The 26,377-nt window shown below is 48.4% G+C and overlaps 12 protein-coding genes across 12 annotated transcripts; 7 read left to right on the forward strand and 5 right to left on the reverse strand.

The window, feature by feature from the left end:
• Positions 1-235: 235 nt before the first annotated feature.
• FTJAE_10077 (alpha beta hydrolase fold-3) lies at positions 236-1,395 on the reverse strand (the record flags this gene model as incomplete). The annotated part of the gene is made up of 3 exons (XM_037342882.1): positions 236-796; positions 849-1,256; positions 1,318-1,395. 3 exons carry the CDS (start codon positions 1,393-1,395, stop codon positions 236-238), a joined length of 1,047 nt encoding a protein of 348 aa, XP_037202851.1.
• A 594-nt stretch (positions 1,396-1,989) lies between these two features.
• FTJAE_10078 (DUF1479 domain protein) lies at positions 1,990-3,495 on the forward strand (the record flags this gene model as incomplete). Its single annotated transcript, XM_037342883.1, has 3 exons — positions 1,990-2,042; positions 2,107-2,291; positions 2,354-3,495. 3 exons carry the CDS (start codon positions 1,990-1,992, stop codon positions 3,493-3,495), a joined length of 1,380 nt encoding a protein of 459 aa, XP_037202852.1.
• Positions 3,496-3,588: 93 nt separating this feature from the next.
• FTJAE_10079 (deacetylase) lies at positions 3,589-4,515 on the reverse strand (the record flags this gene model as incomplete). The annotated part of the gene is made up of 3 exons (XM_037342884.1): positions 3,589-3,743; positions 3,795-4,159; positions 4,211-4,515. The coding sequence occupies 3 exons, from the start codon at positions 4,513-4,515 to the stop codon at positions 3,589-3,591; spliced, it is 825 nt and encodes a 274-aa protein (XP_037202853.1).
• Positions 4,516-5,926: 1,411 nt separating this feature from the next.
• On the forward strand, positions 5,927-6,508 carry FTJAE_10080 (uncharacterized protein; the record flags this gene model as incomplete). Its single annotated transcript, XM_037342886.1, has 3 exons — positions 5,927-6,008; positions 6,067-6,288; positions 6,405-6,508. 3 exons carry the CDS (start codon positions 5,927-5,929, stop codon positions 6,506-6,508), a joined length of 408 nt encoding a protein of 135 aa, XP_037202854.1.
• A 123-nt stretch (positions 6,509-6,631) lies between these two features.
• On the reverse strand, positions 6,632-9,307 carry FTJAE_10081 (glycoside hydrolase family 2; the record flags this gene model as incomplete). Its single annotated transcript, XM_037342887.1, has 1 exon — positions 6,632-9,307. The coding sequence occupies one exon, from the start codon at positions 9,305-9,307 to the stop codon at positions 6,632-6,634; it is 2,676 nt and encodes an 891-aa protein (XP_037202855.1).
• A 971-nt stretch (positions 9,308-10,278) lies between these two features.
• Positions 10,279-12,143, forward strand: FTJAE_10082 (flavin-binding monooxygenase; the record flags this gene model as incomplete). The annotated part of the gene is made up of 3 exons (XM_037342888.1): positions 10,279-10,508; positions 10,596-11,557; positions 11,686-12,143. 3 exons carry the CDS (start codon positions 10,279-10,281, stop codon positions 12,141-12,143), a joined length of 1,650 nt encoding a protein of 549 aa, XP_037202856.1.
• A 522-nt stretch (positions 12,144-12,665) lies between these two features.
• FTJAE_10083 (heavy metal translocating p-type ATPase) lies at positions 12,666-15,600 on the forward strand (the record flags this gene model as incomplete). Its single annotated transcript, XM_037342889.1, has 2 exons — positions 12,666-14,442; positions 15,086-15,600. The coding sequence occupies 2 exons, from the start codon at positions 12,666-12,668 to the stop codon at positions 15,598-15,600; spliced, it is 2,292 nt and encodes a 763-aa protein (XP_037202857.1).
• Positions 15,601-16,560: 960 nt separating this feature from the next.
• FTJAE_10084 (P-type ATPase) lies at positions 16,561-17,565 on the forward strand (the record flags this gene model as incomplete). Its single annotated transcript, XM_037342890.1, has 1 exon — positions 16,561-17,565. The coding sequence occupies one exon, from the start codon at positions 16,561-16,563 to the stop codon at positions 17,563-17,565; it is 1,005 nt and encodes a 334-aa protein (XP_037202858.1).
• A 422-nt stretch (positions 17,566-17,987) lies between these two features.
• FTJAE_10085 (estradiol 17-beta-dehydrogenase 11 precursor) lies at positions 17,988-19,104 on the reverse strand (the record flags this gene model as incomplete). The annotated part of the gene is made up of 3 exons (XM_037342891.1): positions 17,988-18,489; positions 18,546-18,711; positions 18,768-19,104. 3 exons carry the CDS (start codon positions 19,102-19,104, stop codon positions 17,988-17,990), a joined length of 1,005 nt encoding a protein of 334 aa, XP_037202859.1.
• A 447-nt stretch (positions 19,105-19,551) lies between these two features.
• On the forward strand, positions 19,552-21,122 carry FTJAE_10086 (aldehyde dehydrogenase (NAD+); the record flags this gene model as incomplete). Its single annotated transcript, XM_037342892.1, has 2 exons — positions 19,552-20,928; positions 21,000-21,122. 2 exons carry the CDS (start codon positions 19,552-19,554, stop codon positions 21,120-21,122), a joined length of 1,500 nt encoding a protein of 499 aa, XP_037202860.1.
• Positions 21,123-21,918: 796 nt separating this feature from the next.
• FTJAE_10087 (uncharacterized protein) lies at positions 21,919-24,079 on the forward strand (the record flags this gene model as incomplete). The annotated part of the gene is made up of 3 exons (XM_037342893.1): positions 21,919-22,233; positions 22,321-23,704; positions 23,841-24,079. 3 exons carry the CDS (start codon positions 21,919-21,921, stop codon positions 24,077-24,079), a joined length of 1,938 nt encoding a protein of 645 aa, XP_037202861.1.
• A 445-nt stretch (positions 24,080-24,524) lies between these two features.
• On the reverse strand, positions 24,525-26,210 carry FTJAE_10088 (CAIB BAIF family enzyme; the record flags this gene model as incomplete). The annotated part of the gene is made up of 1 exon (XM_037342894.1): positions 24,525-26,210. One exon carries the CDS (start codon positions 26,208-26,210, stop codon positions 24,525-24,527), a length of 1,686 nt encoding a protein of 561 aa, XP_037202862.1.
• Positions 26,211-26,377: the final 167 nt, after the last annotated feature.

Raw genomic sequence — 26,377 nt, forward strand, 5'->3', positions numbered from 1 at the left:
TGCCCGCTGTTCATGTCCTTGACAACATACGAGAACCTATTGCATTTGATAACCGTTTGAAGCCAACTGAGTTCTTTCCCGTGCGTATTAACTCTGGGCTACAGGTCTCAAGAGTCTACAAGTACCTCCATCTCTCATCCTTTCCAGACAGGATTAGTTGGTGAGTCTCACAGTACGCATACATCATCTCAATAAATGCTTCAATAACTGTAATACGTAACAAGGGAACAGTAAACTATTTCTCTCGACCAAGTAGCCATCCCAAACCAGCAGCCGCATCCTGGGCAAACCTAGCGCTTGCACTATGAGTCGGGTAATCATACCAAAATACATGCGGCAACCCCTCGTACACAACCGTCTTAGTTCGAACCCCACTTTCAAGCCGAAGCTCCCTCTCATAGATCAAAGCCTCATCCCTCAACAGATCAGCCCCACAGATCTGAAAGAACGTAGGGGGTAAGCCTCGGTGTCCTGTTGGCCAAAGAAGCGGGTTCCAAAGTGGTGAAGCAAAGTCTGGTTCGACAGCCTTGTCATATACCTTTGTAGACTCTGCAGTGAGCGCCATACCATTTTTCAGCTGTTCTCTGCTGTTGTAGAGAGGTTTATACCTGTCAGTAAGTGCTTGTGGCATCAGAGCAGGCGGCACACAATGGTAAAGCCCAGTGAGTGGAGGTGAGAGCTTGTGGTCCCGAGCTTTGTGAGCCAAGGGGATGCTGAGATGTGAACCAGCTGAAGTCCCACCAAAGACAAAGCCACTTGTTGGGTCAGCATGGAGAGTGGCTGCATTCTTAGATAGCTGTTATAGTTCACGTTTAGCGATGGAAGTCTCCTTGGAACAATTGACGTACCCATATGAGAGCGTCCCAGCAATCGTCATATGCAACAGGGAACTTGACTTCTGGAGAAAGCCGATACTCCAAACTCACAGCGACACAATCGTATCTTCGGACTGCTTCAACGCAGGTCGGCATCTCCATCTCGGCGTTGCCCAGGATGAAGCCTCCGCCATGAATAAGCACAACAAGAGCGCGGTCCATCTTTGCCTGGTCAGTCTTGCGACGATAGACAAGCGCTCGGACTCTGAATCCGTCCCTGACAGGAATATGAATCTCCGTCTCAGACACCTCATCTTGCATTTTGGAGCGAAGAATATCGGCATCCTGCTGGAAGAGACTGTCAAACTTGGCTCGCGTTTGCGCTAGCGTCAAATGCTCGGTATCACCAGTGAACCTCCCCTTTGCTCCATTTTTGATCATCTACACAATTCTTGTTAGTGGTTACAAGTATTGATAGCCGGTATGGACAATTTTGACTGACATTTTGTAGCTCATTGTCAATGGTCGCTGCCAAATGCCATGTTTCAGGCTTGTTAACGTCGAATGTTTGGGTAGTCATGATGCAAAAACAATGCAGCAGTTGAATGGATCTCGAGAGGGTAAGCCGTAAAACTTGAATTCGTGAAAATTCGTTAGAGTATCGAGCGCATTAATAGGTATCATTATGATTTTGCTTTGTTTGACTGGGTACAGCTCGGCCTAAAGCAGCAGATTCCCTTTCTCTGCTAATGGTCGAAGTAATTCAGCTGGTATCGGGTAAGTTCGTCAACGCGATCGGCATTTTCAGCTTCTTGGTCGCTTAATTGAGCTGCAACATCGCGCCAACTGGATCTGGTTAGGGGGTGGATCAGGCCTGGCCAATTCTGCGATCGGCTAATTCACCGAGACCATGAAATGCGCCCTCAATTTGCAACAGAATTCGCGGGTAGCCGAGTACAGACTAACCTTGATAGCCTCTTTCACGACCGGGTGACAATGAATGATAGCCGGTTGGAGTTTTGGATCAGGCCTTGTTAATTTGCTCTTATATACTAAGTTCCATCAAACCATATCGCTTCCTTTCTGCCTCATATTGTTGATTTCATCAAGTCACTTCCCGTTCCTAAACGAAAAGCCCTCTGGTTCACTTTGGTATTTATACGTCTTGAGCAAAATGTCTTATACTCAAACAGAGCAGCAAGAGGTTTCGCAGCAACTTGTGCTTGAGTACGTCTAAATATGCTTTGGCACGCCATGAAGTCTGATGGACTCAACTAACATTGACAAATAGATGCGACCTGCTGGATCAGCGCTTTGCTGCTCTTAAGAAGTCACTCGTTAAGCCTGAGAACAAGCAGAAGGTGATTGAGTCATATGAGCGTCTGGTCAAGATTCTACGCAAGGAAGTCGATCACATCGACAAGCATGGAGCAGCTCTGGTCCCAGAAATTGACTTCGACGACGTTCGAAAGAACGGTATGTGATTTCTTGACAAATGACTTGACATGCTTGAAGAGGTCATATTCTAACTTGCTTAGGTGGCAATCTTCCTGATGACTTCATGAAGCTGGTGCATGAACGAGGCTGTCTGATCCTTCGAAATGTCGTCAGCGAAGAGCAAGCGGTCAGTTGGGAGACGTCTCTTAAGGACTACACCAAGCGTCATCCAGGCGTAGGCGGTCATCCCCATCATAAGCCAGCAGCCTGGAACGTGTTCTGGACCAAAGCACAGATGGAGATGCGAACCCACCCAAGAGTCTTGGAAGCCATGAAATGCGTCTCCAGATTATGGCACGTATCAGACCCAACAACTCCCATTGACCTCGACAGTCAGGTCATCTACCCTGACCGAATTCGCATCCGGTATCCTAGCAATGATCCTGGACAATTCCCACTTGATCCTCATATGGACAGCGGGGCGATTGAACGATGGGAAGATGAAGAGAATCGAAAGAATTACGCCGCTATTTTCGAAGGCAGCTGGCAAGACTGGGATGCATGGTCTGCAGACCACCGTGTCAAAGCCCAGAGTGATCTTTATCATTCAGGAACGGCATGCTCAGTATGGAGAAGCCTTCAAGGATGGTTGTCCCTTTCGAGCACGCAGACTGGCGAAGGGACACTACGAGTACTGCCCAGCCTGAAGCTGTCCATGGCGTATATCATGCTGCGGCCTCTGTTCCATACTGGAGAGTACAATGATTCCCTGCCTACGTTTCCCGGGGCCACTCCAGGTCAAACTCAGTTCTTCCCAACAGTTGAGGGCCATCCGGACCTCGACATCAAGCGAGCAATAGTGGGTATTCCTCCAGTTCGACCCGGTGATTATGTCTTCTGGCACTGTGACCTGGTCCATGGTGTGGATCCCACGAACCCTGGGCTTGTCGATTCAAGCGTCTCATACAACGCATGCAATCCGCTGACACCCTATAACATTGAGTCTTTGCTCGCAACCCGGGAGGCCTTCCAGAAAGGAGACGTTCCAATTGACTTTACACGATCGCATGGTACCTGGGAGCGGGAATACGACCATGAAGATTGCGGAGCCAGGGTCGAGAACATTCTTACCAATGCAGGTCTCCAGGCAATGGGTCTTAAAAGACTTGATCCGGAAGAGGAGGGTTTGACACAGGGTCAGAAGGAGGTCCGCGAGATGGCTAACAGCAAGTTGGGACTGTGAGTAGAAGTGAAATAAGATTTAACTTGAAATGAGTGTCGCGACTTGCGTCTTTTATTATAACTGTATGATGATTTCCAAAAATATCCAACACAACTACTCCCAAACCACCGCTCCCTCAGGTGCAGGCGTCTGACTAACGGGGACGGGGACGACTACAGTATCTGTGTCATTCCATTCTGGTGTCTGACTTGCTCCACCTCGGTACCAGTTTGTCTCGGGATCTCCAAGACATTCTCCCACGGTCACAGCTAAACAACAATTAGTAAGACACATCTTAAAACAAGACACCCACAGCTTACCTCTCTTTCCACTTTGAAGAGTAGCCTGAATAATTCGAGGCAGGATGTTCTGAACAGTATTCTGATGAACGCCATGCATAAGAACAATGGAACCGCCATTGTTAAGCCCAGCGTAGAATGAAGCTAAAGAGGGTTCGGCACCACCGGATGACGAGTACTGCCAATCGTTGGTGTCGATATCAGCGATAATAACCTTGAAGCCCAATTGACCAAGGACTCCAAGAGTGCGAGCGTTGAAGCTAAAATAGGGAGGACGCATGTAAACAGGATACTTGCCGATGATGTTGATGAAGTCATTGCTCAGCAGCGACATCTGCTGCTCGACGTCGAAATCTGCAAGGCCTGCGAGATCTGGATGCCCATAGCTACATATAATCAGTAACTACAATCTCATTGGGTTGATGCTCTGTACATACGTATGCGACGCGACTTGGTGTCCCTCTTCAATCATCCTGTTGACAGTGGCTTGGTAGTCCATGATATTCCCAATGTTGTACCCATTGAGGAAGAACGTGGCCGCAATTCCTGCTGAAGCAAGCTGATCGAGCACGGAATCTGTGTACACGTATGGGCCGTCGTCAAAGGTGAGAGCAATGGTGTTTGGCTGTGTGCAGCTATAAATAGCAACCCCAGCTGAAATGTCTCTTTTTTCCGCGTAAACAGGGATCGATAGTGCGGAGGTTAGACGGCATAAAGAAGCCAGGACTGCGAGACTGCGCATTGTGAATATCTATGTCGAAGAACACAGGAGATAAAATGATAAAGAAGAATAAGAATGCGCAATTGAGCCAACGACAAACTCACTTCAAGGTATTATTATAACCAACGTATTCCCCCATCTGAGCAGCTGCATCTGTTGAGATTGGCCCAACAACAAATGCTCGTCATCGTGTATGCAAGGAGACAGAAGCAACACGATAAGGTTCTCGGGTCTCCAGAGCGACAGGGGCCTCTCGGGTGATTTACGGGCGCTAAAAAATAAGGTGGCTGCGCTATAACAGAGCACTATTGGCTTGGCTGAGAAACCAGATGCGAAAATTGAGCTGAGACAGCATAACCTACAAATCATTCATTGAAAAGGCACTTTTGCTTTTTCTCAAACCCTCAATTACTTCTCACAGTGAATTGTTCAGCATTTGGTTTTTTAATCCCTTGTTGCCGAGAGGACAGGATGTAGATCCTTCTCTGTTTATCTTGAGGGGTTTATCTGGTAGTGACGTGATTAGTGCAAGCCACATTTTTGACTCGTTTGTGCCTTTATCAACATCACGAATAGGGAGCTTTCAACGAATACAGTACATAGCTTTGTCATATACTAGGACTCTCAATTCGGTCTATTTTTAAGAAGCCCTACGTATCTTGTCAAGAAGGACGCAGGGAGTATCTCAATCTTGGAAGGCAGGCAGAGTATGCTAGATTGCTGCTTTCCCTTAAGATCTAGTCTTAACTTGTTCGTTCAACTCACTTTCAGCGGTTGCTGTGTGTCCAGTACTGCTCTCAATATTAGATTCAAGACACGCGAGCTGATGGCCCATGACTGCAAGCCCATCCATCACGGCGTGAATGACAATTGAGTTGGCATCGCCTTATTCTCCAAGTTGGGAACGACAAGTAAGGCACTCATCAGTCACTCGAGCCTTAACAAGCCCCTGTTAGGTGGTTCCCGATCATTGAACTTAAGAGATTTGCGCGTTGCCAACAACAGACAAAAGTCCGACGGGTTCCCAAGCTTGTGTCACCATCTAATTCCGACCCTAGTATATGTCGCTTACCTGACTATGTAATTTGCGGCAACAAATTAACCCTGTAAAACTCAGCGCCTGAGAACTGTCTATAAGACCTTCTATTGGCAATCGCCATGTATGATACTCCAGATCACTGCAGTGTTATACATGCTGGTATCTCACCGCCGGGCAGGTACAGTTATCCTAGTAGGCATTCCCTGTGCCTCGCTGCTCCAAGCATCGCATGTCCATGCATTAGTCGCGCTGCGAGATGGAGTATAAAAGACATAAATGAAGCCTCTTCCTAGCTTAGCTCATCTAATCTCTTAATGTGTTATTGTCAATTTATCTATTGTCTTGCGACAACTTGTTATTGTTCCTTCTGTATCCCCAAGGTAACTCGAAGCCATGCCAAACAACGGCACTAAAGAGTCTGCCACAGTCTCGCAGACAATCACGCAGAGGATTCGGGATGTTTCCCCGGCTCTCAGTAAGTTACATTCTGCTATAAGCCTTCTTCTACTTTCGTTTAACACAATCAGTTCTAGATGACGGGGTCGAATGGAAAATCATAGACCACAAAACGGAAACACGGGACGACGTTGAGATCATCACGGTAAAGCCCACTGTCCAAGGTCCATACGTCCTCCTCAGGGTCGAGTTCAAGAAGCCCAACTCCCGCCATACTCTGGTTCATTGGTTCACTGAACGCGATATCAACCTGAAGAATGAGCAGAAATCGCTTTCGTACTGGGAAAAGCAAGGAGGTCGTCAGAACGCGACAGAATTACCTTCACACATTGTCCATCTTCTCCGATTATTAAAGAAAAGGATCTCAAGATGGATCAAGGGTATAGAACAAAGAAATATCTTATGCAGTTTGTAGGATGCCCCAAGAGTGAGGCCCAGTGGTGGTGGGCTTCTGGTGTCAAGGAAACATACATTGAACTGTATGAAGAATGGTTCAATCGTGCGAGCAACTCTAGCTAAGATATGTCTTGTACTTAACTGCGTATCTGGAGCTCAACTAAAGAGAGATAAGGACTATCCCAGAATTACGCTCTAAGTACTATCTCATATAGGCACCATCTGCTATCCATTTCCAGTCAATGCTCAGCCCAATCTGATCCAAGACCTTTTCACATTCTTGCCATCGACTTGTATTGTAGCACCTTTGCCCGACCAGTCAGTGAGTTTGACTTCAATCGACTCGCGGGGAAGCAGAGTGAAATAGTTGTCCGACCAGGTCAACGGAGTCACATCGTTGCCGCGCTTATCTACCAGGTTGAGCTGGACAAACACTGCGGGGACTGTAGCAGTATTCTCAAGTTGGAGCTCCCAACCTCCAGAAAGCTTTTCTTTGGAGGCTGACACTGTGATATTTGCTTGGTCCATCGTGTTCAACGCAGTGAAATTGGCAGATTGTTTAGAGTCGACAGAATACCATGACGTGGTGGTCCAGTCTACTATATCCTTCTGTTTGGATACCCAGTACCCGTTTCGGCTGAGGACCTTCCCAGTATCATCGTCAACTAGAAGCAGGCGAAGCACACCAACGTCCTTAATCCTCTTGATGGAGCTGCTTATATCGCCAACCTTTTGAGATTTATTCGGCTTTGTGGTGAAGTGAAGCTTCTGTTGAGATAGATGGTTCCCCTTCAAATCCACCAAGTCGACATGAACGGAGCGCGGACCAGAATGATCAAGCGACTGATTGATGATCCAGACAAAGCTTTTGAAGTAATCGAAAGCTACGTGCTCAACGCGATTGGCAATCTTGGTGCCAAAATACGACCCAGCAGGGTGGAGATAGTAGTCAAATTGGTTCCAATGGAGACCCGGCCAGGCGTTGTTCAGCATCCAGTAGATCAGACCAGTGGCCGGACGTGAAGCGCTCCATTGGCTTGCCCAACCCTCGAACTCAGAACGTGTCGCTTCATAGTCCATCATCTGCGCCTTCATCAGGTAGTCGTCCAGAGATGTAGGCTTGCCGTACCTCGTAAACAGGGCCTTGTTGTAGATGGACCGATCGTAGAACTGTGATGTATTCTGTGACATGTGATAGAGGCCCTTGTTTGGCTTCTTCCACAAGTCCTCCATGTCCTTGTCCGTCAAAAACCGAGTGAGACTTCCCTTAGTAGGCGTTCCAACGCCAGCGCCTAGCTCGCTTCCGAACCCAAAAGAGGAGCCAGACCTGTTGTCTGTTGGTTCTCTGTCAAACCAATAGACGGGCGGAACCCAATCATAAGGCCCGTCCATCTTCATTCCGGAGGGGCCAAGGGCCTTTGGATAACCACGCTTCGCAGCTGAGGAGATGACGGGAACTTGCCATCCAGCATCATGTAAGCCCCCAAGGTATATCGCTGTGGCCCGATCATCGGGCCAATAGTCGCTGCCCACGAGGAAGGCAATCATACTTGGATGGGTTTGCATCATGGCCGCCTCGTGCCTTATGGAAGCGTTGGCGGTCTCGTAGTCAATCTCGGACCATTTTCGGGGAGGATCCTGGGAAATGTCATCATTGTAGGGCCAAGCCTCCCAACGATCACAACACTCCCACCCAGCGATGATCATGATACCGAGTCTGTCAGCAATGTCGTAGAGTTCGGGATGCTCCATCTTGCCTTCCAGTCGGATAGCATTCATACCCATATCTAAGACATAGCGTGCTATATGTCCAAAATATTGGGAGTCCCACCGTAGAAACATGTCGGACGTATAGCCGCCACCTCTGATCTGGATTGGATGGCCATTCACCTTGAACAACGTGTCGTTGTGCGCATTCAGCTCAGATGACACGGTTCGGATGCCAAAATTGGTACGGGGACTGATGTCTGAAGTGCCTTGCCCGACAGAGTAGGTCAGCTGGACCGAGTACAGTGGTTGTTTACCCCAAGCTGCTGGCCACCAAACCTGTGGATCTTGGATCTTTGTCGGAAGCTTAACGGTTACAGAGGCCTTGGCACCGAGGTGAATAGTTTTGGTGAGAACTTTGAGGTGTTTGCTGTCTGGAGTCCTGATCTCGGCTCTGGCGATAAATTTTACTGGCCTTTTGCTCAGATTTCGGGCCTGAGCCTTGACGGTGACGTCCGCATCACGGTTTTTGTTCTGCTTTATAGGTATATCCATGTCAACAAGCACACTTACAGGACCCATAAAGACGTCGCCTGTCTGCTTGATTGTAATGTCCCTCCACACTCCAGTGCCATTATCAGGCGGATAAGGATTCCAATCGACAAATCCGACTGCTAGGTGCTCTTGATAGTTTGTAGGATAGACTTTGACTACAAGTGCATTTTCCTTTCGTGTGAGAGCCGTGATGTCGTACGTATGGCCGCCATAGGAGCCTGACTGAGTAACATTGTCGGCGATTTGCTTGCCATTAAGAAACAAGTCTGCAGCCGGGGTAATTCCATTAGTTTGAAGGAAGTAATGGCGCTTTGATGATGTAGACAAGCGGAATTGGTTCCGATACACCCAGGGAGTAGTGAACGGGCTCTGGTCAAATCGGTCAAGGTTATCAGAGTACCAGAGCCCATCAGGACCATCTGTGGCGTAGGTGCCTTCGGCCAAGAGGCAGCCCATCAAAGTGCATCGGGATACAGGCGCATGATGCCAGGATGAAGTGTCGACGCCTGGCTCGGAAAGAGCTGCAATGTTCTTGGAGACTATATGCAATTGTTGAAAGTCCCAATTGGGGATTGCATCCTGTTGTCCCGGCACAGTGGCCAGAGGTTTGCCGTAGATAGCAGCCGCAGCTGTGCTAAAAAGGAACAGCAACGCGATCATTGTATGGTTATTCACTTAGAGTTTCCATACGAAGCAACATCAGGTCTAGTTGTATATGTATAGCGATGCTGATCTGATATTTCGACCCCGCAACTGATGTTGGTGTAGAATGCTACGTTACCACGAGCCTAAATATGTCCAGATTAAGAAGGAAAGCATAAGGCCTTGAGTCTAGATCATAAAAACACTAATGTAACAAAACATAACCTCAGATTCCATTTTCTTGAGTTTATTTCAACACTATACGATAATGTCTCCTGTTTTCTTATTCCCTCAGGTCTATGCGTGGCAACAGTCTCCATGATCTAGAGAGGGGGAAGACCTGACGTCATCGTGCCTATAGCGTCTTGGTACTATGTCGGGAACGCATGCGGGAAGGCCGTCGTTCTCAATTTTACAACAAGGTCCAGCAGATATTCTATTGCACTCAAGTCAGCTGAGATCTATTGGAATCTTTCAGCATTTTGGCTTGATATATAGCTTCGTAAAAGCAAATCATGTTCTTATCTAATACAGTTTTATAGGTAGCAAGCAGGTAATATATCTGTCTCTTGTAAAAGATGTTATAAGCTTTAACCATCAATCAATCTCGAATAATTACACAAGGGACGCCAATGGAGGCAATGGCATGCGGGTAAAATCAGACTTGTTATATCCGTATTTTACTGAGCCTTCGTGAGGCCCAGGGTTATGTGTCATGTGGGATATGTCATAAAAACATGACGGCGAGAATTACTGGCTCTCGACACTAATAATGCGCACTTGCATGAGATAAGAGTGGCAGAAACAAATATGAAGAAGAAAATGCAGATAAACAGAAGAATGAAATATAATTCATGACCGTATATAAAACAGCAATACTGCGACTTGACGTGGTTTATCTTTCCAACCAAGCAGCCTAATAAATCCCCATCTTTAATAATTTTATCCTCTGATCAATATCTGAAACAAGTGTTGGAGATAGCCTCATCATGGGATCTATTTCTGCCTTTGAGTCTATTCCCCCTCAGGAGGTCGGCCATTGTGACCTGTCTTCGATCTTCACCCCTCAGCGCAAGCTTAGTGTTATCTGCATCGGAGCTGGCGCATCTGGTCTACTGCTCGCGTACAAGATTCAGCGACACTTTGGTAATTTTTCGCTGCAGATATTTGAGAAGAATCCCGCAATCTCGGGGACATGGTATGAAAACAGATACCCTGGGTACGTATCCATCCATTGCCATCACCATATCAAAGTTTTGCATATTGTATCTCGGACATCAGCTGACTCGCTCCTCTTTTACCCTAGTTGCGCATGCGATGTACCGAGTCATAATTACACATGGAGTTTCGAGCCGAAAACCGACTGGAGCGCCAACTACGCCAGTTCTGAAGAGATCTATGATTACTTCAAGGGCTTCAGCGGCCATCACGGGCTGGATAAATACATCAAACTGCGGCACCAAGTCGTAGGAGCGCGATGGGATGATATGGAAGCCCAGTGGCACGTGCAGGTTAATGATCTGGAGAAGGATCAAATAACCGTACACAAAGCGCAGATCCTTGTGAACGCTGGTGGTATCCTCAACTCATGGCGCTTCCCTCCCATTCCGGGTATCAGGTCGTTCAAAGGCCCTCTAATCCATTCCGCGGCATGGCCTCGTGAAGGGATTAATCTTGTGGGGAAGACGGTAGGACTCATTGGAAATGGCTCCTCTGGCATCCAGATTCTCCCAGCCATCAAGGATCAAGTTGGAAAACTAGTCACCTTTATCCGTGAGGCGACTTGGGTTGCGCCGCCACTGGGTGGTGACTACCAAGCCTACTCTAAAGAAGATAAGGAGAAGTTCAAAGCAGACGGATCAATGCATCTCACCATGCGCAAAGCTATCGAAGCGCAATCCAACAGTTTGTTTGGCATCTTTCATCGTGGATCACGGGAGCAAAGTGAGCTCCAAAGCTACATGCTCAGCCGCATGAAGGAGCGTCTCCAGAATAAGAAACTGGAAAAGCTCCTTATACCAGAGTGGTCCGTTGGCTGCCGGAGACTGACGCCTGGAACGAACTACCTCGAATCTCTGGGTGATAGTAAGGTGCAAACCGTCTATGGGGAGATCACAGAGATTACGCCAACTGGTGTTATTTGCGACGACGGCAGAGGGGAGTACCCTGTCGATATCCTTATTTGCGCCACGGGGTTCGACACCACCTTCAAACCACGATTTCCAGTGCAGGGCGCACGAGGCGCTAAGTTGGAGGAGATGTGGAAAGGTCAGAGAAGAACCTTGAATTATTCAGAGCTTTTCGAAACGAGCTGACACTTTTCTCCCTTTCAGATGAACCACAAGCATATCTTGGCTTGGCTGTAGACCACTGTCCGAATTACTTTTTCACTCTAGGGCCAAACTGTCCCATTGGCAATGGGCCCGTTCTTATCAGTATCGAAGCCGAGGTTGAGTACATAATCAAGATGCTCTCAAACTTCCAGAAGGAGAATATCCGCTCATTCGAAGTCCGCGAAGGAGCAGTCCGCGAGTTTAACCAGTGGGTGCAGACCTGGATGAAAGAAACTATTTGGGCGGAGCCTTGTCGGTCGTGGTACAAAGCAGGCTCGGCATCTGGCAAGATCCTAGCTTTGTGGCCAGGATCGACTCTACATTACCTTGAGGCGCTGCGGGAGCCACGATGGGAAGACTGGAAGTTTGACTACACGCCTGGCCAGAACAGGTTTGCATATCTTGGGAATGGTCACAGCACTGCGGAGACCTTGGGAGGGGATCTCAGTTACTACATCCGCAATCATGATGACTCTCCGACTGATCCCGTCTTGAAGAGGACTGGAGGGGAATACAAATAACTAGGCTTTGAAGTTAAGATATCTGAAGGATAATCTTGTAGTCACTTGAATTATCATATGATAGTAACGAGGGATGGATATTATTTTTATATGCTGTATGATATAGAATATATATCTTGATGAATTTACTAGGTAGCATAGGAAATACTTCAATAAGTCTTGAGATACCCCACTTAGGTTAAGACCGTTTTACTAAAATTAGCGTGTGTTATAGCGGGGTCTGGAACCCTCGGTCGGGGTGTTGATTTTGTCCGTGGTAGGGGACAGACAGACTGAGTTAGTGACTAGATCTCAGAAGCTACGGGCAAAATCCGGGGTCAACCTCGCATTTCACTCAATAAAGACAGAGATATTATATGAATTCCTTCCCAGTCCCTTAATTTTCTCGAATCCTACACTACATATAATACAACCCTGTATTGCTTCTGCATTTTCATTGCCAGCAATAGCCTTGACACTCTGATTAGCCAAACCGACCACCACATCTGTAATCGGTAGCCTACGATACCTTGTGCCATCGCAATGCCGTCGAAGGAAGGTAAACCTACCAGCGCAGCGTCTACTAGGCGCAGGACAAACGACGACGCAAGTGGAAGCGACAGCAGCCAGTTCAAGTCATCCAGTCGCGTCAACAAGCGTACAGACAGCGACAGAAAGCGAACCCAGAACCGAATCGCTCAAAAATGCCTTCGCGAGAGGCGGGCAGCGAGTGACCGCCATATCGCCAATATGCTAGAGGCGATGCAGTTTGCCACAGAGACTGACCAGGCAAAGCAATACTCGAAGCTACTCGACACCCAGGTGAAGCTCGTCAAAGATAATCAAGAGATGGAAGATGCCCTGTTCCGGATGCGAAAGAAGCTGCTCAGTCTGAGCAATGCAGCTGCCAATGCAGCCGAGGATCCCGTATTCGACATGATCTTTGGCCGGCAGGCACCACGGGAGGATTCAACCGGCGATGAGCAGCGCCAGGAAGTGGTTGAAGAGGATTCGGCGGAAATCAATCAACCAATCGTGCCAGATATGGAACTTGAGGCTGCAGCCCCAGCGATAGATACAACATCTCCAGAGACCCCTGGGGCTGTTGCTTCTGTACAGCTTGATGCTTCAACTGATACATTGGATACTATTCATGTCATGTTTGACAATTATATGCTGCCCAGGGCAGAAAGTGATCCACAGCTATCTCAGGCGGGTTCTATCGAATGCAGCTTCACCTTTGACGAATCAGACCTACTACAAACCGGTGCATTCTTGCAGCCACTGGAAGAGAGTTCCAGCCAATGCAACATGTTTGGTGATGCTACTTCTGCCCCACCACAGAACCTCCATGCCATGTTACAGGTTTCGCCGTGGGACATGTACTCCTTTGCACCAACTCAGAAGCTTACGGTCTATTCGGGCGTGGAATTTAGCAGGAAGATACTGCAGGCTGCATCCATATGCGTCTCCCGCATCCGGCAGATGGCCCTAGCCAGGTACCTGAGCACAGATCTGATCACCAAGCAGGTCGCCGTAGCGACCGTCAATATGCTCGGTACAAACTCTGGCCTGCACCAATACCTCTACGACGTCAACGGGGCGGCCTGTATGGAAAGAACTGTCTACTGGAGACTAACGGGGGCCCGGCGCTCTCTCGTGCCTGAACCATTTCGCCCAACCCCTCTTCAGTGTAGCTCACTGGCCACCTCGATTGGTCCCGTCATTGATTTCGTCAACTGGCCCGAGATCAGAGATCAGCTTATCCTCGCGGGTGGGAACGTCGATATGGATGCATTCAGTAGAGATATTGTGCTCAACACTGTTATTGAAGTGCCAGGGCGTAAGCTAGCTGTCAATGTGTTTGGTCAGCACAGGCACCAGAGAGGCCGACAAGAGGACGACATGCAGAACACATCGCTTGGTAGCAACAGTAACTGCTCACCAGTGTCCACTTCGACTTCTGGGATAAAGATACCTACTTCGGCCCTCGATGAGGGCTGGGTCTACTTTGAGATTGACCGAACCGACAGCGACTTCCAGTCCTGGGCAGCGGATCCAGTGGAGGAGGCTCTGTCACGGCGGCTCTGGCGCAAGGTGCAGCAGCTGACCAAGGGAATTGACCCGAATCTGTTCTTACAGAATGAGAACTGGTTAGAGGATGCTCCGCGCAATACACCCCTTGAGTCAGCACTAAGACGCATTAATCCAAAGCTTTGTGCCGAGACGACAAGGCTAGGCCGTCTGCTGGGTGACACGCCCTCATGGAAGTTGAACAAAGAATTGGCCAATAAATACCCCGTCCTTGACTTCTCCTCAAGTACGTCCATACATGCTACACGCCGCCCTTCTTTTGCTTCTAGTGTTTGTTGCTTCAAAGAACCACTTACTAACCCTGGACCTGTTTACTGTAGTCTGTACAAACTACGAAACGCTGCCCTTTCCTTCACTTACCTCTGCCGAGGCATAGACAACGGACCCCGGGCCGGTTATATACGTGGTCGGGGGGTTAAGGCGGGGAAGGGAGCGTGTATCGAACTGAAAATCCGGCGTTAAGTGGCGTCTCCTCTATTTTAGCGCTGTCACCTTTTTCTGACAACCAGAACGAGTAAATTTGAGGGAGACAGAGGGGTCACAATGGGATGTGCCTTGTCCTGTCAGTGTACGTATGCGCTTGCTTTTTTGCTTCTTTCCTTTGTCGCTCTTTGATAGGTAGGCTCATGTCTTCCCAATAATACAGGGTCACTTCAGCCATCATATTGACATTGCACACCACTTTACACGTCGCCGTCAAATCCACACTCCCAGAACACTTATCTCCATCAAATCGCACTCTCCCTATTCACCCTTTTCCATCTTGCGGCTAGCTCTGATGGCGTGTTGCGCTGTGGCTGCATATATTGTATGGAGGCTAGTGAGCCTCCATGACCATCTTGAGAGTCTACTTTCACAAAAGACTAAAGTTGCTGAGACTGGTGATGATATGCTCCCGTCATATTCACCCGGATTCATCGGTCAATATCGCCCAGAATCAGATGTTAAAGATATGAACTGTAATCGGGAGGCCAAGTCACCCACTACGTCGAATAGGTACTCAGCATGTGTCCTTTCTCTCAAAGGCATTACCTGCGGTGCGTGCATTGCCCAGATAGAAGCTACAGTGAACGAAATACCAGGCGTCACATCTTGTCGAGTTTCTCTGGCGCTTTCGAGAGCGATAATAGAATACAATGGCGATCTGGTACAACCCTTGGCTATGGTATCCTCGATACAGGGGACGGGCTATGATGCCTGGGAACAGCCACCATCGCAAGGACATCGCAACCTACAGGAAACATTGAAGACTCTGGAGGAATCTGAGGCTGCATGGAACCAGACCAACAAACAACTTCGCAGTAACTTTGGCATTACAAGGTCTCTATCTGCCACCATCTTTGCTGTCTCCGTCGCCGGCACCTATGCTCGCAGACCCATTTAAATGTATCTCTGCACTATACTAGAGATCATTGCTGCCCTTATCTGTCTGTATGTGTCGCGCCGCATGCACAAACAGGCGTACAAGCCTTTTTTGGGCGGTATCCCTCGCACGGTATCAACTCTTGCATCGGTCGGGACCATCATGGCTTTTATTCATTCCCTGACGCTCCTGGTATTGCCAGTGCAGAATAGCCATGACTGGGGTCAGCCTCGAGATTATCAACCCACCAGATCGCTAGCCAGTATGGCCATGTTATGTACGGTGGTCCTAGGGGGCCAGGTAGTCAAGCATACAGTTTCAAGGCGATCGCTGGGCCATACTTCGAGACTTGCATCCCTTTTCCCATCCACTGCCATGATACAGTCCGAAGGAGCACAAGACAGCCTAGATGATACGACATGTATGGTAGCCACAAGTTTGCTTCAGCCAGGGGATATAGTACGTGTTGCCAAAGGAGAGTCCGTGCCAGCTGATGGCGTCGTTCTATCAGGTAAGGCAAGCTTGAATCAGAGCTGGCTCACTGGTGATGGCAACATCGCACAAGCGTCATCTGGAGATTGCACTTTTGCGGGCTGTTTGCTTGTTGACGGTGAAGTGACTCTGCGAGTGGAAACCTGCGGGCTGGATACACGTCTTGGACAGCTGATAGAGAGGGTGAGCGCATCGGATTCAGAGCCCACTAATACGAGCAAGAATGGTATGAGCAGCAGCAGGTTTGTGGACTTCATTCTTGTGCTGGTGATGATTTACAGCACATTCTGCCTCCTCGCAGGATTCAAACTCCAACATTGCCTGGAAAGGGCGGTGAGCATGTTGCTGTGTGCATGTCCATGCGCTATAGAACTCAGTGTCCCCGTCTCACTTGTCTCAGCAGCAGGTAAGTCAGTCCACTTTGAAACCAAACACCCGTATCCTTCTGGGAACCTTGGCTGATTTCGAACGTATGCGTTGATAGCGGCAATGGCGAAGTCCAATATTCGATTTCCAACGCGTCTTAACGTCGTGGAAGACGCCGCAGTTGCGAGGACCGTTCTCTTTGATAAAACTGGGACGTTAACAGTTGGCCAACTGGAGCTGGTCTGGCATCATATTACACTCAAAGGAGATTTGATGCAATTTTGTCCAGCCGATCCCTGGTCAATAATATTGGCCATAGAAAGACATGCCGGCGACCATCCACTAACCAAGGCCATCGTATGTGCCGCTGAGGCGCAATGTGACGGGGCTACCATTCTCCCATCTGTGACGAATGCCAGGTACGAGCCTGGGAGAGGTGTACAAGGCTGGGTGTCTCTACGGAATGGCTCTCTGTTACATGTTGCGGTTGGGAGCAGAGGGTGGATGAAAAGCCTGGGAATCGAGGTGGACTGGTCTCTTGTCCCCCAAGAGTGGCGATCTGCCATCAGTACCACTGTCTGTGTCGCTTTCAACAAAGAACAGATCGGAATTATCGTGTTGAAAGACAAAATCCGCCCTTGCGCCCATCATCTGATTTCGGGACTCCTCAACCAAGGCTTGGAAGTAGGCATCATTACAGGAGACTCATTGGCAGCCGCTACGACGGTTGCACAGGTTCTGAGGATTCCTACTGGTAATATACACGCTGAGCTTCTGCCATTGGATAAGGCTCGAATTGTCAAAGAGGCCAAGAAGAATGGGCCCGTCATTGCCGTAGGGGACGATTACAACGATATGGCTGCCTTTAGTGAAGCATCAGTTGGTGTTTACGTCGGATGTGACGATCGAGATACTCATGGTGCTGACGCAGCGTTACATGCTATAAAGGGTGCTGATGAACAGGACATGGGCCTGGTAAGGCTACTACGGGTAATTGAAACAGCCCAAGCAACGCTTCGAAGAGTGCAACTCAACAGGTTCATCAGTTCTACCTACAACATTATGGCACTGTCCCTTGCTTCGGGCTTACTTCAGAATTTCGATCAACGTCTCGTACTTACACCGTGAGTTCCCCTCAAAAACTCTCTGATTGTTGCGAAATCTCTGACGTGATGTTGTTTAGGGTAATGGCTAGCATTGGCATGTGTCTTAACAGCTTTATTGTTGTGTGGAATGAAGCTCACAGACTGTATCCAATGAATAGACTAATACATAATGTTATTCCGCATTATGAAGATGGCTCCTTGTTCTTTATATCTAGCTATAGACCGTAAAATGTATTTCAGTTATCAAATTACTACCTTGGTCTCGGGGCCCGCCTTTTTGATGATCTCCCCCCGCCTCAGTACCATTCAAGTTGGCCTTGGTTTAATAGATAAATGGATAGTGCAATCGAATAAATTACAATTGAATCTTCACTGACTGAAATACTCTTCCTCATCTCATATTTTGCCCTCCAGATTCAAGCAAAAGGCCACCAAAAGGTATTATCACGAGTCCTTGTCCTTTAGAGGGTCGTGTGGCTTCGAATCCTCCATCATCTTGGTACTTGTCTTTTGCATCAAAACCCGCACCCAATCCGGAAGTGTCCGGAAATACACGGCCACTGCTGCGGATCGTGGAACAAAGACATTCTGCGACTTGCCCGAAAAGATTATGTCTGCAATCTCACCCCCCAGGGCTTTGGGGTCCAAGGCAGAAATGCCTGGCCCAAGCTTAATGCCGCTGAACATCTTCGTATCGACAGCGCTTGGGCTCACGCACGAAACGCGGACACCATTGGCTTTGTGGATGTTGCGGACTTCACCGTCAAGACCTTCATAGATAGCAACTGCGGCGGATTTGGAGGCGGAGTAATCAGTCAATCCTGGCGTGGCGGAACAGGCTGTCTGCGAAGCTACAATGAGGAAATGGCCGTGGTTATTGTCAAGCATATCTGGCAGGAATGTCTTGGCCGTCCAGAGCATGGCCAGGTTGTTGACCCCAAACGTACTACACAAGGATGGTTAGCACTTGGATATTTGCACTCAATGCTTCCGAGAACATACAGCTCAATGTCCTTCTTGGATGCAGCCATGATGGGTTTTCCTCTGCAAATTCCGGCATTGGCAATAGCAATGGTTGTGGTCCCGACTTCTTTCTTGATCTTGCGTACGACGGATTGGAGTTCTTCGTAGTTTGTCAAGTCACACTTATAATAGTGAATCGATTTTGCTAAAGGGAAGGGTCAGAAGAGAGGCAACATGCCAAGAAGCTGCTTCACTACTCACACTTCGGATATGACAGCGGGAGCACGTCTATCACAATCGTAGTGACTCCCTCAGCGTTCAAGGCCTTGACGACCTCTGCACCAATACCACCAGAGCCACCAGTGACAACGGCAATCTCTTTCTTCCAGTCGAACTTGGCCGATACGTTGTTGTTCAGCATGCGGTCTGACAACCAGCGGCTGGCCACCCATGAGAGGTAGAGACCGCCCATGGCGTAGACGCCGTTAGGGAGTTTCTGCGCGACATCAAGCATGTAAAGGGCTTGAGCTCTTACCAATTCGACAGTCTCCTGGCTCACAAAAGTGCCAGCTAGATTCTCCGTACTCTTGATAGACATTTTGGGCGGGACTTGATGAGTCAGTGATTTTCAATAAAGGGCTTTCCAAACTGGCTGTGAGAGTTGGCCAGTGGATATGCCGTGTTCAAGTCATTAAATTTATGAAATGCGGCGCTTTGTTTCGGTGATTGATATCATATAGACAGCCTCATTAATCGCAAATGTCTGTTGTATACGAAACGCCTTTTTCGTGACCCAGTCGGTCTGTCATGTTTCTATGACATGAGTTGGCGGGCAGTATCCCCCTCTCCTTAGTTAGCAAGAACGGGGTCCTACCAGTCACTAACAATAAGATTGAGATCTGAAGATAAGCCCGCCATTACCCGCTATAACATTCATTTATTTATTTATTTACTATTATTATTATTATTTTAGAGAAAGCAGAATAAGAAATTTCTTGCCACGAAATCGCATCACGCTCGTGCCTCTTGAAGTCGCCCACAAATCATGGCCTCTACCACCGCTACCGCAGAGGGCGCGCCAACAACCAACATCATCAAAGACTTTGATTCGGATTTAGCCAGCTGCTACAACAGGCTTCAAGAAACATTCTCTCGCGGTCACACAAAGCTTATCCCATGGCGTAAATGGCAACTCAAACAGCTTTGGTGGATGATTGAGGACAACCAGGGCAAGATCCTCAATGCCCTGACAGATGATCTGGGCCGACATGAGATGGAAAGTCGTGCTTCTGACCTACTGGGTCTCAAGATAGACATTCTAGAACACATCAAGCACGTTGAGGGGTGGGCAGCAACGAGGCCCGTTCCCGATGCAGGCTTTCTCTTCGGTCGGCTAGGCAAGGCCCGCATCAGGATGGAGCCCATTGGGGTCGTGTTGATTATCGGCGCTTGGAACTTCCCTTTTCTTTTGACGCTCCAGCCTGTTATTGCGGCAGTTGCGGCAGGATGCTGCGTTATTATCAAGCCGTCTGAGCTGGCCATGAACTCAGAACGTGTTATGGCAGACTTAGTCGCATCATATTTGGATCAATCAGCCATCAGACTTGTGACAGGTGGCCCTGAGGAGACTACCAAGATCCTGAAGTACAGATTTGACCACATCTTCTTCACTGGATCTGCCAAAGTGGCTCGCTTTATCACAGCAGCTGCCGCCCAGAACTTGACACCTACGACACTTGAGCTAGGTGGCCAATGCCCTGCCATCATAACAAAGACGGCCAATATAGATCTCTCAGCAAAGCGCATTGCGGCCGTGAAATTCCAAAATGCAGGCCAGATCTGCCTCTCTGTGAACCACGTCTTTGCCGACCCATCCATCTACGACCAGTTCCTAGCGAGGCTGGAGTATTGGACACGGACATTTGCGGCTACCGGTCAAATGTGCCATATCATCAACGAGCGAAACCGCGATCGTCTTGTCAACATGCTCCACCAGTCCAGGGGGAGAGTCATCTATTGTGGCGACAATAATAACATCAAATCAAACGAGAAAACACACCTCGACGCCGTCATTGTGGCTGACGTCTCGCCCTCGGATGCGATCATGAGCGAAGAGCTCTTCGGGCCCATATGCCCTGTCATCAAGGCCACGATGGAGCAGGCCGTCGTCATCACGAACAACCTACCACGACCGTTGGCAATCTACATTTTCAGTTCCGATAAGAGCGAGATGGACCGTCTCCAAGACTCTACCATATCCGGAGGTGTTACAATAAATGATGCAACTATGCACGCTGGTGTTCCAAATGCTCCTTTTGGTGGCGTTGGAGACTCTGGCATGGGCTTCTATCACGGGAAATATGGTTTCCTAGCATTTACGCATCAGAGGACTGTCGTAGAGCTGCCGGCTTGGCTTGATAAGGTAATGGGGTTCCGATACCCACCATTCAATCTTGCGAACAGAAACAAGTTAAGTGTCTCCAACAAGGACAGCTTCCAGAGGGGCGAAGCAATGAAGGATCAACGGGTTGGCTATACATCTTTATTAAGATCGCTTTCTTGGCCGGCAGCACTCTTGACAGGAGCTTTGGCTTATTGCTTGTACTGGCTGGCTAATATAAGCGAGCCCAGGCAGCTTGCTTTAGAAATGATTAGGGACCTATATCACAGATTGAGTATACGATAAACCCTAGAGTCAGAGCAAGAATAATTTATATATATAATATCAAGGAGATTGAGTTAAGTGTTGTTTATCAAACGTTTTATAAAGTCTAATATTTACTTAAAGTGATGTAATATATTACCTATATATAATACTTAGTTTTACTATAGCAATCGCCTAAAATCGTGACTGCAGGGTAGGCTGAAGTTTAGTGAATAATGCTAGCTTGCAATTGTCTGACCCATTTATCTGTACTTACTCCTTACTTGCTTTGATGACATTATGCTGGCGTTGGGAAAGGTAAAAAGTGGCTTAATTGAGTTCACGTCATCACCCTGGACACGGACACTTTAGGAGCCCGAATCTCCGGCATGTATGCTAAAGTCCGGGTCTATCCCTATTTCCCCGCAATTTGTGGAATCATGGGGCAGAGGAAAATCATGCGAGTGTCAGAAATTTCTGACAAGAATGACATAACAAAAAGCACGAGCTAGACTGTAATGTCTATTTCGAAACGCGTTGTCTTGGCATTACCTAGATATCCAGGCCAAGAGTGTCAAAATTAGAGCAGTCATGTTTCTGGATAGTGTCTATAGTGTATATTTCTAATAGAATCTATATCTAGTAGAAGTGACCGTAAATAAGGATATAGAGTTAAAGATAAATAGCCTGTTTTAAGTGGTATAGTCAGAATATTGCATCGGAATACATCGAATTGACCAAATACACAACAAAGCCAACCTACAAATCATGGGCCATCTAAAGAACGGGAGCCTAGTCGTCCCCAGACATGGGAAGCAGTTCACTAGAGAGATGATTCCGCCTCATGTCGGCATAGGCTCTCATCGATGGACTGTCCAGATGCGAACTCTGCTATGCTGGGCTGCACAGGCTACCACGGGCCTCTATCTCTTCTCCCAGCACAACATTCCCATTGACACAAGATACAAAGCAGCGGCGCTTGGTCTTTTGTTCCCTGGAGCTGGATATATTGCGAGCGGAAACATATTGGGATGCATACTGCTGATCTTAACTCTCGCTTTGTATCCACTTGTTTTTCTTGCAGTATGTTTCTCTCATAACACTCTACATGATAGCGGTTCTCTCTTGAACTTCATTTTGACTGACATTTGTCTCTTTTCTGTTCTCTAGTGGTTCGGAAGTGGTGCCATTGCGATACCCCTATTGCTCTGGATTGCATCAATACCAGGTGCGTATTTTGCCACTGGGCGCTCCGTGTGGGAGCCCGCTGGCAAATGTGCAGCCGCTGTCCTTTTTGGGATCTTCTTCTTCGCCAACAGGGTTTCCGCAGCACAGAGGGCAAAGGGAGTTGCTCACCGCGAGACCAGAAATGCGTTGCTGGAGCGCAGCCTCGAAGAGATTGACGCCATTTATGTTGAGGCTCCACCCCCAGGGAGTCGCGAGCTCGGCTTGTCCATCTTGAGGCGCATCCAGCACATTATCGACGCCGCTCAGCAGGATAAGAATGATTGGACCTGGTTCACCAAGATTGACCAATTTCAGACCTCGGCCTTGCGATATCAGATATATGAGATGCTATACGTCCTAGGTACCTATCAAGGGATCTATACCCCTAATGCCCATACATACATCAGCGATGCCTCCTGTCGTCTCGTTGAAAAGGCCATCACACAAGATGTACTTGGGTTCTGGAAGTGGGAAAAGCTCCTTGGACATTTCAGCACTGATTGCGATCCTGTCAAGAAGGACAACATTATGGTGACTGGCTTTTTCCTTGAAGGCCTGATGTTATATACTGCAAACACTCAGGATGAGCGGTTTTGTCAACCGGGCAGCTTGCCGTTCCAAGTCACAAAGGATCGTGTTTTCCACTACGACATACATTCTATTAGGGAGGCCATGATGGATCAGTGGAAAAGCAACCCTTTCTGTCTCTTTCCCTGCGAACCTAACTGGACATACATCCCCTGCAACTTCCAGGGATTCATTGGCTCATTACTGTACGACCGCTATTTTGGCGGTAACGAGACAGCTCTGATCTCGCCTACCTTTGAGGAGAGTCTTAATCGTAACTTCACAGAGTCCAGTGGAAGTATTCTTCCCATCCGTTCTGAGCTTACAGGGTTCACCCTCCCAGGCCTCTGCGGTGCCCTTACAGATTTATCAAACGTCATGTTCACGAGGGCTACATTTCCTCACATTTCACGACGTTTCTGGGCCCTGTTTCCAAAGGAAAATATAGAATTTAATCGAGCGACAGGAGAGCTGAAGTGCGTCGGTCTCAGGGGTGCTGATAAGATTGACTCTGGTACCTATCGCCCTGACCCCTATGCCATGTATGGGTTCGTTGCTCAGGCGGCGTCTGAATATGGTGACCAGGAGCTCAGTGAGGCTGCCATTAATATAGCGTACAAGGCATATGGTACGGTAACTACTCCCACAGGTGCCATTGCTCTACCGCGAGAGGACAATGGACCTTCCACCACTACAAAGATGACCATTCTTCGCGCAGAGTTACTTCATGGGGGGGAATTGGAAGCGGTTGTTACAAAAGGTATGTTGGGACTTGTCTTTTTCACCACTGTTACGAGGAAGACACTACCTGAAAGAAGCACAAGGTCACTGACACATCTCTCTCAACTGCTAGGGTCCACCTGAAAATGCTTTGAACGGACCACTTTTGTCCAAAGTGCCGTATCCAGGTGTGCTCGTGGCAAAGGCATACTCCCACGACAGTTCCGACCTTGATGTTGTTCTTTATCCGTCTGCAGACAGCGGAAGGTTTTCAATCACTGTTTCCCGTCTACGCCCTGGCCTTAAGTACAAGGGACTCGAAGAGACAGTCGTTGCAGACGATAATGGTGACGCTGTCTTGTCGGTGATGGTGGATGGCAGGACGTCGTTTCATCTGAAGCTTGTTCATGCGTAGGACCAGTTTGATCATCAATCAGAACGGACAATCATTCATAGAAATCTGTTGTGACAGATAGTTGTACTCCCACTTCCAATATTGAATACGAAATTTGATTCACAATCGTACTAGTCAGCTAATGTTTCCAAACTTTTGGGTAAATGTATGCAGCCTTTGGTGCACCAGTCTCGTGAGGAGTGTCACTTACAGGCCTGTGGAACATCTATCAATGCCATAATGGTTAGTTAATTCGCTCCAAAGTCAAGTGCCAGAAGGCTGGCCTTTGTTCCATTTATTTACCTTCCCTAATCGCAAAGGTAATCAAATTTTATTGATGACTACGTTCGAGCATTCCATACATCACTGCCGTCAAAGGATTTTCTCTTCCTAGCATACACGAGGTTGATCAAACACATAAGATTAATAATTCGTGTATTGTTGCGCGTTGGCGGATGCCATTTATCTATTTGCGCTCGAATGCATCGGCCGGCCATTCAGGAGGATATGTGTCCAAAAAACAACTACCAATATCATAATGGAGTTTGGTGACATCGTAAGTCGCAGCAGGGCCCACATATGTCAGTGTTTCTGTCTGGCCTTCAAGGCCATTAAAGCGACTCGGGGTCTCATCGAAGTATTTTGAGTTGAATAGCCGTGGTGTGTTGCCGTATGCCGTGCGCATAAACTTCTCAGTAAGACTCAACATGTCGTCGTAGTGTCGAACGTTCAAATCCGGGTGCAGGTTCTTCAAGTGTTGCTGCACCTGGGCGGAATGCTTTCCGAGCCCCAAGAGAAACTGGTTAAATTGGGTCAGAGATACATCAACGTTGTAACTTCCACCTATCTTTGATCTTTGATGGATTGCAGATAGGATACCGATAATCCCTGCAAGGCCAGTCTGGTAGTCTGATTTGGGGAGAAGAGGCACCACAGGTTCATTCAGACCAAGAAACTCCCCCATGCCCCAAGCCACGCCCGTGAAGCAATCCGAGATCCGCTGCCACCCAGACCTTGTAGCCCATGGGCCCTTCCAGCCATAGCAGTTCTCACGGATGACCACAATGCCTTTGCCGCGACGCTTTGCAATGGTGCGAAGGTAAGCGTCGCCAAAGCCGAGACGTTCCAGAGCGCCTGGACGATATCCGTCAATCACAACGTCAGTGGTTTCAAGCAGATCACACAGCGTTTTGCGACCTTCTCTTGACTTGAGATCGATCGACACATCTCTCTTGCCTAGGTTACCCTCGAGGAGGATAGGGCCCATGTCGGGCTGGGAAGTGCAAGAAACGCGGATGACGGTGGCACCGAACAAGGCTGCTAACTTGCCTATAGTAGGAGCGGCTATGACACGGGAAATATCCAGGACTCTGAGACCTTCAAGAGGCCTGAAGCCGGGGCCATTGACCTCAGGGTATGGAACAGGTGGAATTGTGTCCTGATCAAAGGGCGTAATAGTGTAGATACTATCGTCGCGAATGGCCTGGCCCTGAGGGCTCGCCCTGAACTCGTCTTCGGTAAGACAAACAGTCCCTGCCTGACGCCAGTGGAGATTAGCTTCTACATCAAGCCAGTCGGAATCCAGTTCGATCATGCGTAAGGCGTAGGTGAAGACAAAATCTGCGTAAGTCCCTATGCTCTCCCTTTCCAAGGGCAGGTTCACCATTGTGAGGGACTTGTCCGCATTCATGCTACCGTGGAGATGGAAGAAGCGACGGTCACGCGTACGGTACACGTTTGTGCACAGCCGCCGATATGGATCGAAAGAGCGGCCGAGATCATATCTTAGGTATCTTGAAGCAATTGATGGATCGTTGAGACCCTTGCCGTCGACTTTGGCTAAGCCCGCCGACATTAGGAACAGGCTTGCCACGTCTGTATTGACGCGGACGCCTTGCTCAACGCCGAAACGATCTTGAGCAATGAGGTTTCCAAAAGTTGCAGCCAACGCCCAGAGAGCGGCGCTAGACTCGGTGAACTTGTATGGCACGGGCAGATACGGCGTGTCCATGGTGTCGGTGTCGTCAAAGGATGTCTTTTGAGCGATCAATGCCACTTCGGCAGGTATCTGCAGCCTACCGTCCCGAAGAAGCACCTCGTGGAAGATACGCGCAGCCTCTTGGCGGATTGAATAGCCCTCGAGAGAGCCCATGGTTGCTAAGATGAAAAATGGTGCTTACTGACAGAGATGATCTTGTCCTTCAATGCAATGCACCGTGGCATTTTAAAGGTACAGGGTTATTCCTTATGTTGAGTTGACGTATTTTCCCTTTCCACCGGTGGAGTACACTACAGACTTGGACATTTACAGCCTGGGTA

This window comes from Fusarium tjaetaba, assembly GCF_013396195.1.
Source record: "Fusarium tjaetaba strain NRRL 66243 chromosome Unknown NRRL66243_c0000232, whole genome shotgun sequence".
Lineage (NCBI taxonomy): Eukaryota > Fungi > Ascomycota > Sordariomycetes > Hypocreales > Nectriaceae > Fusarium > Fusarium tjaetaba.